Source organism: Poecilia formosa, unplaced genomic scaffold, assembly GCF_000485575.1.
Source record: "Poecilia formosa unplaced genomic scaffold, Poecilia_formosa-5.1.2 Scaffold123, whole genome shotgun sequence".
Lineage (NCBI taxonomy): Eukaryota > Metazoa > Chordata > Actinopteri > Cyprinodontiformes > Poeciliidae > Poecilia > Poecilia formosa.
This window is the reverse complement of record NW_006800062.1, coordinates 1,723,060-1,740,883: the sequence shown is the minus strand read 5'-3', so window position 1 is coordinate 1,740,883 and position 17,824 is coordinate 1,723,060. Positions and strand designations below refer to the sequence as shown.

The 17,824-nt window shown below is 38.3% G+C and overlaps 1 protein-coding gene across 1 annotated transcript in view; it reads left to right on the top strand.

Annotated features, from left to right (window-relative positions):
- The window catches only part of slc38a6 (solute carrier family 38 member 6), a 36,245-nt gene extending 23,330 nt beyond the window's left edge, over positions 1-12,915 (top strand). The window contains exons 7-17 of the mRNA XM_007561168.2: positions 4,114-4,192; positions 6,885-6,970; positions 7,110-7,168; positions 7,252-7,323; positions 8,235-8,291; positions 10,162-10,241; positions 10,321-10,421; positions 11,086-11,210; positions 11,285-11,429; positions 12,321-12,415; positions 12,496-12,915. Of these exons, the coding sequence (XP_007561230.1) occupies positions 4,114-4,192; positions 6,885-6,970; positions 7,110-7,168; positions 7,252-7,323; positions 8,235-8,291; positions 10,162-10,241; positions 10,321-10,421; positions 11,086-11,210; positions 11,285-11,429; positions 12,321-12,415; positions 12,496-12,579 (983 nt within the window). The 3' untranslated portion in view covers positions 12,580-12,915. The remainder of the gene's footprint in view (positions 1-4,113; positions 4,193-6,884; positions 6,971-7,109; positions 7,169-7,251; positions 7,324-8,234; positions 8,292-10,161; positions 10,242-10,320; positions 10,422-11,085; positions 11,211-11,284; positions 11,430-12,320; positions 12,416-12,495) is intronic.
- Positions 12,916-17,824: the final 4,909 nt, after the last annotated feature.

Here is a 17,824-nt window from a genome sequence, read left to right as displayed (position 1 = left end):
CTGTTTCCCCAGCATGCAGGAGTGAAAGAGCCAGCACTCCAGTGTGCATCTGCTCCTTTTATAAGAGTGCAATTAGCCTCACTCTGGGTAAACATTCATCTGCGCTGCCAAAGGCTGAGCAGCCAATTGACCTTAATTACTGACCACCCGATGGCTCTGCAGCCTGCCGGCCTCTCCTGGCTCCTAATGAAATGAAAGCGGTTCTTTCTCATGTTGGATTCACTCTGGAGCGATTCGCTGACCACACACAGAAAGCTCACCTCTACTCTCCTTTAACATTACATGCATGCTGATTATCGGTGTCTGTTTTCTTACCACTTGGCCGATAACTGTCCTCTTTGTTCACTCAAGGGCCATTTTGAGTAGATGTGTAAGTATTATCTCACCTCTGGCTCTTATAGAAGTGCTTGGTGCACTGCAAAAACACAAACTCAGCAAGTATTTATGTAGTTTCTAGTCCAAATATCTTCAGAAAATACAAAACTGACTGAAAAATAACATTTCGGCAAGAAATAGGAGCTTGTTTTCAGATAAGTCATTAATATTGATGAAAATGTACTAGTTCCACTGGAAGATTATTTCATGAATAACGTGGGGAAAATGTCTTGTGAAACTGGCCGTTTTTCATCAATATTTATTAATTATTGATTTAAAACAAGCTCCTATTTCTTGCTGAAAGTTACTTGTAAGTCAGTTTTCTCTTAATTCAAGTGTTTTAAGATATTTGGTCTAGAACCTAGATTTCTAGATTTGGTGATTTTTGCAGTGTGTGCTCAGTTTGACCAGCTGCATAGAGCTAAACCGCTGCTTCCTGTGTTTCTGTCAATGTGGCTTTAAAATTTTATTTTGTTTATTAAAACTGCATTGTGTAACTTTTATTTTCAAAATAAAAATCTGTTATTTATATATTTAAAACTGTCATTATGTTGTGACAGTATAATACGAGATAAATAACGTGTGACAAGATGGAGCTCCTCTGCCTTCTCCCAGCGCTCCCAGTTCTAAATATAGAAATACACAGCTTGGTCAGAAACAACCAATCAGAACCAGGAGGAGGGTCTTAGCGCTGTCAGTCATGCTTGTGTACATGCTGTTCACACCTTCCTCTAGGGAAGGAATGCTCAGGCTAGTTGGACAGCAGATAAACAGTTTTCCTGGAATGGTAAGATGTTTCTGCACCATTAGAACGCTGAGCAGCGTGTACACGAGGTTGATTGACAGTGTTAAGACCCTCCTCCTGGCTCTGATTTACATGCTGTTGCTTTAATATTTTTGATGTGAGATTTGTTGGCTGACTAACCAAAGCAGCTCTGATGTGCAGAGTTCCTTCACTGGAAAGTCTGAGGTCTGATTTCAGAATTTGGACAAAATATTTCCAGACTTCAGTCCTTATTGACTCCATCCTTCTGACCGGCTAGCTAGCTTCATTGTTTTAATCACTGACTAGAAAAATGGACTAAAGTCTGGAACAATGTTGTGTTTTGACATGTAGAGCAGGAACTCTGAATCAATAATCACATCCATAAAGTCACTTCTGGATCAAAAACCTCTGATGTCGATAACGTTGAAACAAATGGACAGACCAAATCAAGCTGCCTTATCAGCATTTTTATGCCCACAAATAAACCACTGAATCGGTAATGAAGGAGTGAAGGATTCCTGCCTGCCTAGTTGTTGCACTCAGAAATGGCAGCTGTTGCTCATAGAGAGAAAGTGCTTGTGTCTGTGTGGGCGAGAGCGTTATTGGAGGAATTTTCTTTTCTAAACAAATACAGGATCTAAGGGATTATGGCTGGGATTATTTAAAGGAGAGCCAAAGACCCGCCTCAGGGCTGCAGGGTCCCAGCTAGCCCTGCATGTGCATGGCTTCCCCAATCATAAATCCCTTAAATTCAGCAATGAGCACACACTGAAACACTGTAAAAACACAACATCTAACCAAATAATTTTTGGTCTAGTTGCCAGTGAAAATATCTTGGTACACTTGAAATAAGACAAAACTAACTTGCAAGTAACTTTTCCTCAAGATATAAGAGCTTGCTTTAAGTCAGTAATTCCTATATATTGATAAAACCAAAATGTACTGCTTCCACAGTGTCGTGGAAAAAATTACTTTAGCAAGAGTCTGGATGAGAAGAAATAAAAAATTTATTAAAACCTTGCAAGGTGAGAACAAAAGTACAGAGTCAAAGGAGTCTGTCAGGTCTGCTCTGACCAACAGTGGATCTGGCTTCCTTTTATAGGTTTATAGGTTTTATAAGAGAGACTTGATTGGACAATAGGTGTGAATCTCTGATTGTTATATCAGGGAAATGGTCTGGCCATTTCCCTGATTGGACAATAGGTATTCTCCTTGACAAATCTTATGATAAGGTCATGCAGACACATGATCTCATCATCACACATTCTAAAGCACAAAAGGGATGAAGAGCACATTATAAAATTTTCCATTACAACAGACAGATTATTTTCTTATATGACACTTTTTGATGTTGGAAGTGAAAAATCTACTAGTGGAAATAGTACTTTTTCAGTATTAAAAAAATATTGTCCAAAATAGTTACTAACAAGTGTATGTGATACTAAAAATACTTGGTATTTTTCTGAATAGTAAGTTAATAACAAAACATTTATGTAGTTCAGCAGTAAAAACCGCCTGACTAAAAGTGCTGGAGTTCTGCTTGGGTTGCTAGGTGACGAGCTGAGGTTGCTAGGCAACGGCACAGTGCCCAGAATTCTGACTCAACAATCTGAATTTCAAGTTTGCCAAGATACTTGCACTAGAGACTAGAACAAAACGCATTTAGACGTTGGGTTTTTGCAGTGAGCTTGCCGTTCTTTTCGCGCTCCTCACCCTGGATAGAGTTTTTCTGAACTAACAGGAAGTGAACCGATCCTCTGTCCGTTTGACTGTCTGTGCGAAGTGGAAGTATCTTGTTTCCTGGCGAGGCGGAGAAAGGTTGGAAGTACCTGGATTAGCGTCAGACATCATTACTGTTAGCATTCCTGCTCCCTCCTCACCCGATTAACCTCATCCTGGCTGCTCTGCAGCAATTTGAAGCCATGTGTTTTGTCTGCCACTTCCAACTGGGGGCTTTACTGGGGATCTCCCACGGCTAGCCACCCATGTTGTGTTAGCCTGCTCCCTTTCCTGTGTGTTTCCCAACTGTGGGTTTTCTGAAGTATGTGTTTAAAATCACATGCCCAAGTCTAACTCAGTTTTTCTCAGCAATTACAAACTCTGTTTCAATAATCCTGGTGTCAAAATAAAGCTAACACTTGGGAGAGTCCATCAGAAGTGCAAGTATCACAGCACCCACATTAGTTTAAGAGAAGATGAGGATTGAACATAAAATGATTTGGATTTTCTTGTCCCTTGCCAGGATTTAAAAAAATATTATGCTGTAAACCTGTTCAAATTATCATAAGTAAGGTGCAAACTTTTGGAAACCACAGATCCACCGTTACCTGTGCAAATATGAATGCTGCTGATTGAGGTAAACTAAAGAAAATGTAGAGGTTTTAGTTAAAAATAAAAAATACCTGCGTGTTTTGCTCTTCGCACAGGTTGATATCATCTGGGGATTTTCTGTGATTTTATTTACTAAACTTATTTTGCATGTATAAAATTTATTGTTTTTGAGGTTTGTTTTTTTTAAATGCTTGCATTTATTATTTCTTTTTAAATTGAAGTGTTTTGGGGGTTTTTTCTGGGGTTTTTTCCCAGAAATTCAGTGTAAAAAAAAAGAGAGAAATTATGGCAAATTTAGGCTAATTTTTCTGATAGAAAAATTAAAATCAATATATATACATTTGGCCCTACCAGAGCTCCATACATTGTTTTTTTTTTATGAAAGTTCCTGGTCATTGACGCTTTTCCTGCAGCCCTTGTGCTTCCTGCTCATTTCAAATGCTTTTTATTCGCTTCTAGACGTTTAGAGTATGATGTTTCCATGGATACCAAATGTGTGCAGCTGAGGGCAGGTGGAATAAAACATTCAAATATCAGCTGATAAATGCTTGTGGTGGCATTCAGGTGCTTTCTGTGATCTTGGTTAATATTTCATCTTTTTTTGTTGTTTGTGACGTTTTGTTTTCCTCGATTCTCCTCAGCTATGTCGTCCTACTTGTTCATCCTGAAGTCGGAGCTTCCTGCAGCCATCAGCAGCCTCCTGAACGCAGGAAACACTGGGTGGGTTCATGCAGCCCGCTCAAAATGAGAAATAAGTAAAAATAAGTTAACTAGATTAAAGATTAAAATAAATTCATTTAAAAAAAATTAAATAAAATTTATTTAAGAGAAAAAAAAGACTTAAATCACTTTGGAGTTTTAATAATGCAAGTTTGCCCTCTCAAAGGCGAATAAACTTTAATTTCGTAAAGAACATTTAGCACTGGAACTGGAAGGTATTTAAATGTCCAAAATAAAACAACCCAAAAATAAATAAATAAAATGGAAATAAAAACCACACACAAACAAAACCACAAATAAAATGGATTATCATATCTCTGTTAATAAAATTACCCTCCACAAAATGTTAATCATCAGAAAGGAAATTATTAAACTCATTTTAATTTATCATGCAGGTTTATCCACAACACCTTGAACGCACCATCCGTGCAGTGAAGCATGATGATGGCAGCATTATAATGTGGGATAAACTTAAACTACAGATTTGTGGCAAATTTTGAAATTTGACATTCAGAGAAAGTTTCATTTATTCAGCAAAGAGGATTGGTTATATATATATATATATATATATATATATATATATATATATAAAAGATATTGGATGTAAAAAGTAGCTTTTTGTTTGTTTAGTTGCAAAAAATCCCAGTATTTGGAGTTGTGATTTGGAAAAACTCAGGGGATTTGAAAACTTTGCAAGGCGCTATCCAGTCATCCATCGGCCATCAGCAGCCTATGTCCTTCATTGACCTTTCTGGTCGGTCCTGCAGCTCCCCGTCCTCGCAGAGCATCGTCCTTTGGCCAAGAATGTAACGTATATCTCTTTATTATTGGCCACACCGGTTTAAGCAGGACTTGTAGCAGCTCTCAGCCCCCATCCGTCAACATCTGACTCTTCCACGCACAGCTGCTCCATATTAGCACTCTGCGTTCACCCCGTCACCCCCAAATCTCTCACACATGTTCCCCAGAATCAGACTGATACAAGGGGATATCAGTTTTGCCAGTCTAATTACGGCTCGCTGTGGAGGGGAGCAAAACGTTCCTGTTAATGAGCGGCTTCAGGGACGTTAACCGGAGCCCATTCGCTTCCTTCAAAGCGGGAATAAATGAGTGAACATGTCGAGTCGTTTGTCATAACGCAGAGCAATGAAAGCAGCTCCACTTGTTGTTCTTGTTTGTCTGCTGAAGAGGTTTTTCTTTTCAGTTTTTGTGTTTTATGCCAAGCAGCTGTGGATTTTAGCGCCATTATAGATGAAAAAATAAAGGGGTGAAATTCTGCCCCAAAACTCAAAAATGTTGAGATTAATCTCAGAAATTTTCTAGAAAAAAGTAACAAGATTTCTACTTCTGACATTTCCAAAAGTAAAAAAAAAATAAATAAAATTTTTTTCAAGCTAATTATTTTACTTTTCAATCTCAGAAATTACACTCACTTAAAGAGGACTTATCATGCAAAAATTCACAATTTTAATGTTTTTGTTTTTCAGTTTGGGTCTTAACTGATTTTTAAAGCAACTCAAGCGCTAAAAATAAAACACCCAGACAGTTTTTGGCAATAAGTTAGTGTTTGTGAGTGGCTGTAAAATTAGTTATTTCAAAAACCTTAAGTCAAGTCACATTTAACAGGCAATTTGTTGTTACCTAGCAACCCCATACTAGCCCTGCCCAGTTATCTAGCAACTAGGCTGAGCACCAGCATGTTTGGTCAGCTGGTTTTACTGCTGTATGCGCTGTACAATGGCTGCTGGAAAAGACAAGTTTTGTTGTTGCCTTACTATTTAGAAACCACTTGCTGCATTCTCGTTGGTTGTGCAGGAGGCTCCACTTCTGCTTTTCAAAGATGTACGGTTATATAATTGCGCATCTGTTTGCAGCCATTTTCATGTGCAAATGTAAATGTTGAGTTGGGGGGCGTGGCCATGAGCAACTTATTTGGATTTAAAGTGACAAGAGGCCCGGAAACAACTCAAAATAGGCAGAACTGAGCAGACTAAAATCTCATTATCTAATATTGAAAATGTAATGAACATGTTTTGCTTCGGCCATAGACCCACCCTCACCTTTTAAAGGAAGCTGAGTAGGTCACCTTTAGAGATTGTTGGGAGTGAGAGCAGACGTCCCACCTGACGTCCAGACTCAGGGACGGACACCACAGCTGTGAAGCTGCCGGGCAGGGGTCAGTGGGTGTTGATGTGGTCGGAGCAGGTGCTGCTGACGGCGGGTCGCCCATGGAGCCAGTCCCTTATGACCCAGCGCTGTGGCCCAACACATAGCAGCGACAACCAGGATCCGTCCCAGACGACCCCGACCCCAGTGGAGCCAGCATGGCTTCCATATGTGTCACTACAGCACCGCTTCTTCCTCCTCCTCCACAATCCCCAATAAACCACCAAGGCTCTCCTTGAGCAAAAGAAAATATTATTCCCCTCCCTGAAAACCCTGCAAGAGAAATGTGGTCCCATCTGATGGAGCGACACAGCGTTAGCATGTGAACTACATGATTGTTATGATTTGAAAGAGCTAAAGCCTTTAATTCGTTCCACATGACGGATCTGTCACTCTGTATTTGAGTCCAGAATGGAGACAAATTTCCAGAGCTGGTTCATCTTAAAGCATGCCACTTTAAGGCATTTCAGAAAGTCTGCTGCAATTCAGCCTTGACTTTTAATGCTTTACCTCTTGTGTTTTACAGACATGCCTGGTATGAAGATGGCAGGCTACTTCTCATCATCGTCACACTTTGTGTCATTGTGCCTTTAGCAATGTCCCCAAAAATCGGTGAGTTTCCAAACAAAAAGTGTTTTTTTTTTCCATCTCTGACTGTTTTGAATCACTCCGTTTTCCTGGATCTCTGTCTCTCTCTCTCTCTCTCTCTCTCTCCCTCTCCCCCCCTGCTCCCCTCTCTCTCTCACCAAAGGATTCCTGGGTTGGACCAGCAGCCTTGCCTTCATCTTCATGTTGTATTTTACAGTTGTGGTGAGCTCTGACCCAAACCTTGAAAAATCTGTTGACTGCATTGTTTCCAGTGTTGACTTGCTCCATTGTTGCATTGTTTCTAGGTTGTGGTGAAGAAATGGTCTATTCCATGTCCGCTGCCTTACAACATGACAACGCTCTCAAACTTTACGAAGGTGAACATAAACAGTTTATTCAGAACAAACACAGTTCAGCTCAGTTCAGTGCAGTAAAATAGTTTTACTCTTCTGCATGTGAATGTAGCAGATAGACACGTTAAATATAAGTTTAATTGATTCTCCTAATTGATCACATCCACTTTCTTGTGAAAATATTCACTCATCTCACTGCAAAAACACAAAATCTTACCAAGTGTTTTTGTTTTTACTGCAATTATGTTAGTACACTTGAAATAAGAGAAAAATAAATTATACGTAGCTTTTCAGCATGTTATAGGAGCTTGTTTTAAATCAATAATTCCTTGATATTGATTTTCAAAAGTACTAGTTCCAATTAAGTCATAATATTTTGAGAATAAAGTCATTTTACCAGGTTAGTCATAATATTATGACTATATTCTCATTATTTTTGACTGTTTTTTTGTATGACTTTATTCTCATAATTTCTTTATTCTTTTATATTCTTAGCATGACCCTAATTCTCTGCTGTAAGGCAGTAATTGCTGAGTTGCTTCCACTATTATTTTGCTGCTTTAACTTTGAGTGAGTAGGCGTGTCTGGTAGGTAGATTTTGCCCAGACGTTCATGGCCAACGGGATTATGAGGGAAAGCCGGGATGTTGAGTTTACTGATTGTGTCAGATTTGGCTGATGAGGACCAGAGCGGGCCGCTCGGAGCTCTGCATGGTGAATAAAGCCAGTCCTTAAGGGAAGGAAGTCCAGGTGACCTTTCCTGACATTGGAAATGAACTCTGACTTCTAGAAACTCAACACCGAGCGCGAGCTAACTCGCTTTTACCAAAGTTGTTTTTTCCTAGAGATGTTAGGGCAAACGATGAGAATATACTTCTATTTTCAGACGTAGAAGTTTTATTTTTCTATTTTCATACGTAGTGTTGTTTCTTTCAGGTATCAAACTCGTCTGACTCAGAATGTACACCTAAACTCTTCATCCTCTCCATAAAGGTGAGTATGTATTAATACTGTAAAAATACAAGTCTTACCAAGTAATTTTGGTCTAATTTTTATTGCAATTATCTTATCACACTTCAAATAATACAAAAAATTAACATATGATTAACTTTTCACCATGTAATGAGCTTGTTTTAAGTCAGTAATTCCTTAAAAATAATTTTTCATGAGAGTACTCGTTCCTTTGGCAGATTATTTTAGTTGATAAGATAATTTTCCCTTGTTATAAGTGAAATAATCTGCCAGTGGAACCAGTAGTTTTTCATCAATATTAAGGGATCATTGATTTATATCTTGCTAAAAGATTGCTTGTGAGTTAGTTTTGCATTATTTCAAATGTAATAAGATATATGTGTGAGAAGTTAGACCAAAAATACTTGATAAAAGTTTATTTTTGCAGTGTAGATTAATTCCACACAGACCCATGTTTTAAAACCTCCATTTAATGAAAGTACAACAAGAATATTAACATCAGTAGTGTAAATATCTTACTATAATACACTTTAAGTCAAAACTAACAAACTTTTCAGCAAGAAAAAGGAGCTTGTTTTGTCAATTATTCCTTAATATTTATGAAAATATTCTAGTTCCGCTGGTAGATTGTGTTTTTAACTCTAACTTTTTTTTTCTCAGCTCTTCTGTGTTTTTGTGAAGTTTTTTTTGTGTTTTTTCTCTTTTTTCGTGTTTTTTTTTGGTATTTTTGCTCTAGACTGTGCTCTAATATTGTTGATATGTTGTGTTTTTGCAGTGAAAACCTTTTCCCTCCTCTGGTCAAATGCAGACTGTTTGACTTGTTGGTGAGAAGTTGTTGAATGCCGTTCGTTCCACTCCGCTGACAGGTCACACGCTCACCTGTGACGGGTTGGTGTGCTTTTATGAGGAGGGCGAGCAGCGCCCCTCCCATCTGCCCCTCCCATCTGCCCCTCCTATCTGCCCCTCCCATCTGCCCCTCCCATCTGCCCCTCCCAGCTGCCCCTCCCATCTGCCCCTCCCAGCTGCCCCTCATATTTATATTACATTCCAAGAGCAAACATGCAACTCACAGATTTACAGATTTACAATAGTTTTCACACTCCTTGATCTTTTTTGTACATTGAAATTTTGAACTTTAGCATCTTTCAGTGAGATTTTGTGTGATACACCAACAAGTGGGAGGAGGAAGAAAAAATGGTTTCACAAATGAAAATCTGAAAATGGTGGCATATTTTAATTGAGTCGAGGCTTTGTAGAAACTACTTTCACATCACTCCTGTTTAGTTTGCTTGCCTAGAAAGTCAGGTTAATCTGGGAATGTGTGAATGCTCAATCAAACTCTGCAGAAAGTGGACTATAGCACAGGACATCCTGGGTAAACACAACAAAAACAAATCCAAGAATGTAGCACTAGTGGGAGAAATGCATCATGTTCTTTTACCAAAGACAAAAGAGAATTTGCTCCAGTTTCTAATGCAAATATTTTACTACACTTAAAATAAGACAAAACCAACTTACAACAAACGGGAGCTTTTCTTAAGTCAATAATTCCTTAAGATTCATTGTAGTTACACTGGCAGATTATTTCATTTAAGATTCAAGACTCATTAAATTTTTCCTATGTTTGAAGCGAAACAATCTGCCAGTGGAACTAGTATTTTCTTACCAAGACTAAGGAATTATTAACTTAAAACAAGCACCTACACTTTGCTGAAAAGATAATTTTATAGTAGTTTTGTCCTCTTTCAAGTGTATTGAGATATTTGCACTGGAAACTAGACAGAAATACTTAACCACTGGGTATTTTTGCAGCTTCCAGCTGGTTTTCTCATGGATTTTCCTGTATTCAGCTCCATCCTTCTTCTCATCAACTCTTTTCTGTTTGCTGCAGAGTGCCTATGCCATCCCTACTATGGCCTTCTCCTTTCTGTGCCACACCGCCATCCTGCCCATCTACTGCGAACTGGAGCGGTCAGCCTCCGGCTTTAACACGTCTCTGGACCCTGCTATGTAGCCGCTACGCTAACTGTATGACTGCGCTGTCTTTCAGACCAACCAAAACCCGAATGCAGAACGTTGCGAACATCAGCATCAGTCTCAGCTTCCTGCTCTACTTCGTTTCTGCTCTGTTTGGGTACCTCACCTTCTATAGTAAGTAGGGCTGAAACGATTAATTGAATTCATATGATTAATCGATAATGAATCACGATTGTGAAAATAATCATCAACTGATTTTGTAATAAAAAATTGTTAACTGGAATATGCAGACTCAAACAATGGCAATCTCCCTAAAGAACAACACAATCAGAGCAATAATTAAACCAAAACTGTACAAAAATAAATACATTTGCATTCAGGATTTTAGAAAAGTTTATTTTTCTGTATACATGTTCTACCCGGAACTTCTCTAGTGGTATAGTTTTAGCTTCACCTGGTTCAACTTCTGAAAAAAATCTATTAACACTTTATGCAATCCAATTCTTAATCCAAAAATAATCAACAGGTCTGCCCTGCACTGTACTGATGTTGCAGATGGAGTTGCAGATGGATCCTTTGCTACAAATTATCAAGCATACACTAAAGGAATGCTGTGTTGTTGCTTTCTACGAAATAAAATGTTTATTTTCTTTTAATTTATAAAAAAATCGAATTATTTGCATTTTTAATGTATAAATAAAAAAATGCCAGATCTTTTATCCGATTAATCGTCAGAATAATCGATTAATCGATAGCTAAAATAGCCATTATTTACAGACCTCATCAGTTTAACGTCCTGCTCTGTTTCTGCTCCTTTATCCTCCTTCTTCTCCTTCAGGTCATGTACAGTCTGAGCTGCTGCTCGGCTACGGCGTGTACCGGCCGCACGACAGAATGGTGATCACGGTCCGGCTGGCCATCCTTCTCTCTGTGCTGCTGACGGTGCCGCTCATACACTTCCCTGTGAGCACGCCACGTCAGATTAGATGTCGGAGGAATCACGTTTCAAGCTAACACGCTTAATTTTCATGAATTAGGCCCGTAAGGCTGTGATCTTGATGCTGTTCGGAGGACGCCCCTTCTCCTGGCTGACCCACATCGTCTCCACTCTGATCATCCTGGGTGTGGTGCTGATGCTGGCCATCTTCGTGCCTGATATCAGGAATGTGTTTGGAGTCGTTGGTATGTAAGAAATTAGTTCATTTTAGTCTATTTTTTTGTCTTGCAGGCAGAATTGATGACACCTTTTAAGCTGTACCCAGAAGTTATTGCGATAAACTTATGACATAGGGACATTGATATTGATTTTCTAAATCAATATCAAGGAATTATTGACTTAAAAAAACTCCTCTATGAAAAGTTACTTGTAAGTTAGTTTTGTCTTATTTATAATGTAATAAGATATTTTCACTAAAATTTAGACAAAAATACTTGGTAAGATTTTGTGTTTTTGCAGTGTTTGAATAGCTTGAGATTCCCAGACATGTGGAGGTCCTCAGTTCTCTTCCCGATATCTCGGTTGATTTATTTTGATTTTCCAATGATGTCAAACAAACTTGCTTAACTCAAATTTTGAAATTTAGCCAATTAGAAGCTTGCAAAGTCATGACATCATCATCTGGGCTTTCCCGGATTAACTAAAGACAATATTCAGATCTGAAGTTATAAAAGATTGTCTAAAAAAAAAAGTAATATCTCGTATTATTATGGCACTTAGCAAAATGGAAATAATTTTAATTTATCTAAAACAATAAAAGTTTAGCCTTTACATGAAATGTTATTTCCTGCTTGAATTGAAATCTTGAAACATGAAATTTAAGGAAATGTTAGGAAAGAGATCATTTATTTAACAGAATTTAATTTAATACTAGAAATGTAATGATAGAAACCACATTTATGTTTTGATGCTGAATTTATTTCCAGCAGACTTTAAAAGCAGCTAAATATTCAAGCTATTGATTGTTGCTTCTAAAACTGCATCATTTATGCATAATTAATGCATTCCTGAACTAAGTTTATGAAGCGGCAGCTGTTGATTTTAATCAGTTTTTAATCATTATCTGTTATTTTTAGGCTCAACGATGTCCAGCTGCCTGCTGTTTGTTTTTCCAGGAATCTTCTACCTTAAAATCAGCAGCCAGCCAATCAAATCCTTCGACTCCATCGGGGTAAATCAGCTAAATTTCACCTGTCGCTGTTTTCTTCCTGGTGTTTTTTCCTGACCTGGTGTTTGTTTTTGTCCCTGCAGGCCATATTTCTGGTGGTTTTTGGGTTGATAATGGGTGTCACCAGTCTCACTGTCATCATTCTCTCGTGGGTGTTGAGCTCGTGATCCAAATCCAAGCCAGAAAGGGAAAAGTGAACCAAAGAATCATGAAAGGGACCAGCATCACCTCAGGGACTTTTTATGATGACACTAAAATGTTTATATAGCTTTCAAATTATGAGAAAGTTTTTCTACATGTTGACTTTTACATTTTTTATTTTTGTGGATGATTTTACGGTTTTGATTTTGCACTTTATTATTCCTTTAAACTTTCCTGAAAGCCTTAATGATTCTTGTCCTAACTTGATGTATTTCTGCTCTGTTTTGAGCTCTAAATGAAGGGAAAATTGTTTACGTAATGAAACCCGGGCTTGTTTAACCACTAAAATGTCTTCATCAGAACGTCTAAGACTCATCTGTGTAAACATGTGTTTGATTGGCAGCAGCGGTTATGATGCTGAGAGCCACGCTCTTCTGCGGTTCGGCTTTCTGCTAATGAAAGCCACACGCTGCGCACGTTTCCATTCGCTGTTACACTGTTTAGTTCATCTTTAAGTCGCCTCTCAAACACTCAGACAACCAGTCGGCTTCCTGCAGAAGAACCACTTCAATCAGCCTCCTCATTAAATAAAATGCAATAAATAACCCTAAACAAACTACAGATGACAACAGTTGTACAATTATACACAGCTAAACTCCACAGCATTAATCATAACAGTTTAAAAAACACGAAACATGACAAGATCACACATGAAACCCTGTACATAATTAAACCTAAATCTAAAATGTATGTTAAAATATAATACTTGTGAAGGAAACACAGTTATAGAAAAAGGGGGAGGAGCTGCCAGTTATAAGTAAGTATGACTAGAAAGATATGAAATATGGCATTATGGAGGAGGTACGCGTCTAACCATTAGTAACCATGGAAACAGTGTAGGGAAAAAACCGGCTATCGTCTCGTCTTCTGTACGTTTTTCAAGCTGCTCTGGTGTAGAGGGAACTGCAGTTTATGACGTAGAGATTTAAATCATGTGGTGTGAATTCATGTAAGTCGGTTATTTGATCAGAACGGAGGAGGTTAGGGTCGGTTTCTATCACGCTTCTGTAAATACCGCCGTGTGTGACCCTCAACCAAGTGAGTTACACTCAGAGAAATTAGCTTGACTCGAACAAGTGGAAGCCTTGAATAAACTGACAAAAACAACTTCAGTTGCTCTGTTCAATACTCCGATCTTCAGTTCCGACGTCCACCTAGAACGACTGAGTGATGTAGTGGCAAACGGTCAATATGCTAATAAATGTCTGGAGAAAAAAAGTTTACTAAACAAAATGGATTTGAAGAATAAATAAGCAATTTTTGACAGACTTCATATCTGTAATATAAACAAAATGGAACCATAATAAATGGCTTCTGAATCTTTTTCCACCTACAATGTGGCCTTTGACAGTGTCTGAGCATCTTTAGGCACTAAAGATGTCTAAAGACACTTTAGACGTCTAGTGTCTATATACTAAACAAATTAGGGTATTTAAAATTAAAAGCTTAAAATTTCTTAAATTTGATAGATAATAGAAAGATGGCCTTAAATACTTTAATCGCAGATCTCAAATTTTGTGATGGCACAAACATTTTATTTCATATACTAGTTTATTTTTCTCCTGGGACATTTTTTATAAGGAAATTTGAGTCGCAGGCAGATGACATCATTGCGTTCTGTGACTTCAGGCGGTTGAAGCTACCTCTAACTAGCTGCTAACTAACCTTGCTAGCTAGTTTTTTTTTTTTTTAATATTGTCAGTTGGTTGGGTAATGTTCGTCTTTGCCACTGGGTCTCTTCTGTTCCCAAAATATCCAATGCTACATTCATTCTGTGCAAAACAAAACGGCATTACTACTACATAAAACATTTTCTTTTGTACGTTTCTGTTGTGATACAGGTCTTAAATTTTGTTCATAATAGTCTTAAAAAGGTCTTAAATTATTATTAAGTTTCCCTTTGGTATTAATAAAGTTTTTTTTGAATTTGAATTAAATTTGAGCTGGTGAAACCTGCAGAAACCCTGTCTGATCTGTACAGCTTTATTGGGAAACAAAAATCTTGAAATGGTTCTGAAGTTATTTACCTTGATCCTTATTTTTCATCAAGGCATTTTAACAAGAGTGTTTAGACCTTTTTCCCCCTTTTTTTTTACATAGACTGCACATTGTAATATCATTTTTAGCACAAGATTACCACCTAGTGTCCGACTGTGACAGCACTCTTCATCTTCGTCATTTTTTCTTTGGGTATAAAACCCTGAACAAGTTTGAACCAAATAGGCGTCAAAGCTCTGAAAACCAGTGCTTTTTGAGTTGGAAGGCTGAATGTTGAACCTGGTTCAGAGCTGTTTTTATGGGGGCCTGGAGTGGCCAGAGTCCTCCGCTCAGGGTGGGAGTGTTTTTGTTTAGTTAAACCGGCTCACAAGGCTGGGCTGGGCCCGCATCCAGCAGTATGACAACACCGTCTCCCAGGGTTAAAGGAAGGAATGAGGCAGGGGAACGATGGTGGGCTGAAATTAAGACCCTGCTGGCAGCCTTGGCTTCTTCTGTTGGTTTAAGAGGTGTTGGCTGCGTGCTTTAAAAAATGTTTTTTGTTGAGTGAAGTCAGAACAGTGGTCACTTATGACATATTGTCCAATTGTTGACCTTTGGCATACAGACAGTTTGCTGGCCTTTCATTTGTGAAGAAAAGAAAGTGGGTAAAAAGCATTACTGCTTCCTGTTTGGCTTTAATGCTGCGTTCCAGTTACCTGGGAAATGGGAACTCTGAGCTGGATTTGATGTCAGACCAGGGGAATCTATCATATCGTTTATCATGGTAAATTTCTTAAGAGTTTTATCATTTTTGCAATAAGTTCCAATTAATTTGTTAATTATTATTAATAATAATTTGTTGTTAATAAAACCCACTTTTAATTTGTTCGGTTTAGAGTTGCAGGTGTTACATTGACATTAGACAGACATGTGTCTTGTAAAATCAACATGTTTCCACCACGTCTTTCTACTGTTGGCGACAGGAGCGGCCATATTGAAACACTAAGTCCGCCTTAAAGTCATAACTGGGGTAGTCGGAGTTTCCCAGTTTCCCAGTGGGAAATCTGACTTCGGAGGGCATTCTAGTTGATTTTTCCAGTTGGAAAACTGGGAGTAACTCCGACTACCCATAGTTACGACTTGTTAGGCGGACTTCATGTTTCAATATGGCCGCTCCTCGCGTCAACAGTAGTAAGAAAAATGTTGATTTTACAAGACACAATCGATGTTATATGTAGAGCCTGCAACTCTAAACTGAACAAACTCAAATTGGTGTTTGTTTATGGAAAGTGGAGCTTAAAATTATAAGGGCTACTGCAAACAATGTTGAAATTCTGACTTCTTAACTACTATATATTCTAGTGAACTCGGGTCTGAGTGACGTCAAGCCCAGCTCTGAGTTAGCCGAGATGCTAGCATCAGCATCTCAGCTCTGACTGTCAGAAACTGCAGCAGCAGAGAAAATCACACACATCTGCTTCCAGTTTAATCCTCTCCGCCAGGCGTTCCTGCCTTAGAGGTGCTTCAGGGGTCTTTTCACGTCAGCTTTTTAATGGCGACTGGCATGATGAGTGGTTCTCCCTGTTAGTCACAGTTTGGACCACAACTCGACAAACACCGTCCACATACACAGCGAGTGTCATCGCTGATGAAGTGCTCTGCGTTTCATTTTCAGTTTTCCGTCTGTTGTCTCTGTTCACCTTCGCTCCACGCTGCTGTTCTGCTTTGAATCCATTTCCACGCTCCATCAGTTAACATGCTCGCTGTGTCACAGTAACGGCATTCCTGCTCTGAGGACTCTTTCTGAAACTCCAGATGCTTTTGTTGTTCAACAGTGTACCTTATTTCCACTCAGATTTCCTAATGCTTTGCATGAAATAATGCTGGGAAAGGCCCATAAATTAGGAAATTTCAGAGTTATTCTAAGTAAATAAAGCATGAAGGAAATGTAAAACAGATTCACTCGTCTTCAGAGGAAATGTAAGCTGTGTAATTGCATATCTTCATGTTTTTCCTCTGCATTCTGTGTCTTAAAGTGTGTAAAACATATGGTTCTAAACCACAAAATGCACCATAGCATTGTGAAAAAGTATTTTCCACCTTGTTCACAGCAAAAACATGAAATCTTACCAAGTATTTTTGATCTAATTTCTAGTGCAAATATCATAGTACACTTGAAATAAAACAATATTACAAGTAACTTTACAGCAAAACATAGGACATTGTTTTAAGTCAATGATTCCTTAATATTAATAAACTATAACAACACTTATAACAAGACATATTTCTCATGTTATAAAGTGGTACAATCTGACAGTAAAACTAGTATATTTTTTATCAATATTCAATAATTACTAACTAAAGAATTATGTATAAGCCTTTAAGTGTTCTGAGATATTTACATTAGAAATAAGATTTAGTGTTTTTGCAGTGTGAGCAGGTGGAAGTCTGGAAGTTGAAACAGAGGTTTTCTTTTCTACTGTCCTCACATGCATTATCAAGACAACAGTGTAAAAAGCACAACATCTTAGCAAGTATTTTTGTATGGTTTCCAGTGCAAATATGTGCTTAAACTGGGAATAAGACAAAACTAACTTATGAGTAACTTTTCAGCAAGACATGAGCTTGTTTTAACTCAGTAATTCTTTAGTATTAATAAAAAGTTGGCAGATTATTTCAAAATAAGACTTTTCCCATGTTATCAGTGAAATAATCTGCCAATGGAACTAGAAAGTTTTCATTGATATTAAGGATTTTTTTTAAACAAGCTCCTTGCTGAAAAGTTACTTATGAGTTAGTTTTCTTCTTATATGAACTGTAATAAGTTGTTTGTGCTATAACTAGACCAAAAATACTTGGTAAGGTTTTGTGTGTTTGGAGTTTGAAGTTTTCAGGGTGGGAGGATCCACAGTAAATCTTCAACATTTCTCAGCTCTTCTGATGCCCTTATTAAAACATTCACAGTCGGTTTTGGGTAAATAAAGTTGTATCAGTTGAGACTGAGATGTGTGGAGTACAGTTTTTGTTTTATGCTTGTGATTTGCGTTGGTGGGGGTGGGGGTCAGCTTGTGTCTGTGGAAACCCATCAGCCCTGGGCTGAGCCCTTAATGCAGCCCTGACGCCTTTCTGGCGCAGGGGCCACGCTGCCTCACATCTGGAGCCAATTACCCCATGAGGCTGTGTCAGAGTCCCCCGTTGCCCCACCAAACACCCACTACCCGCTCTGACCACTTT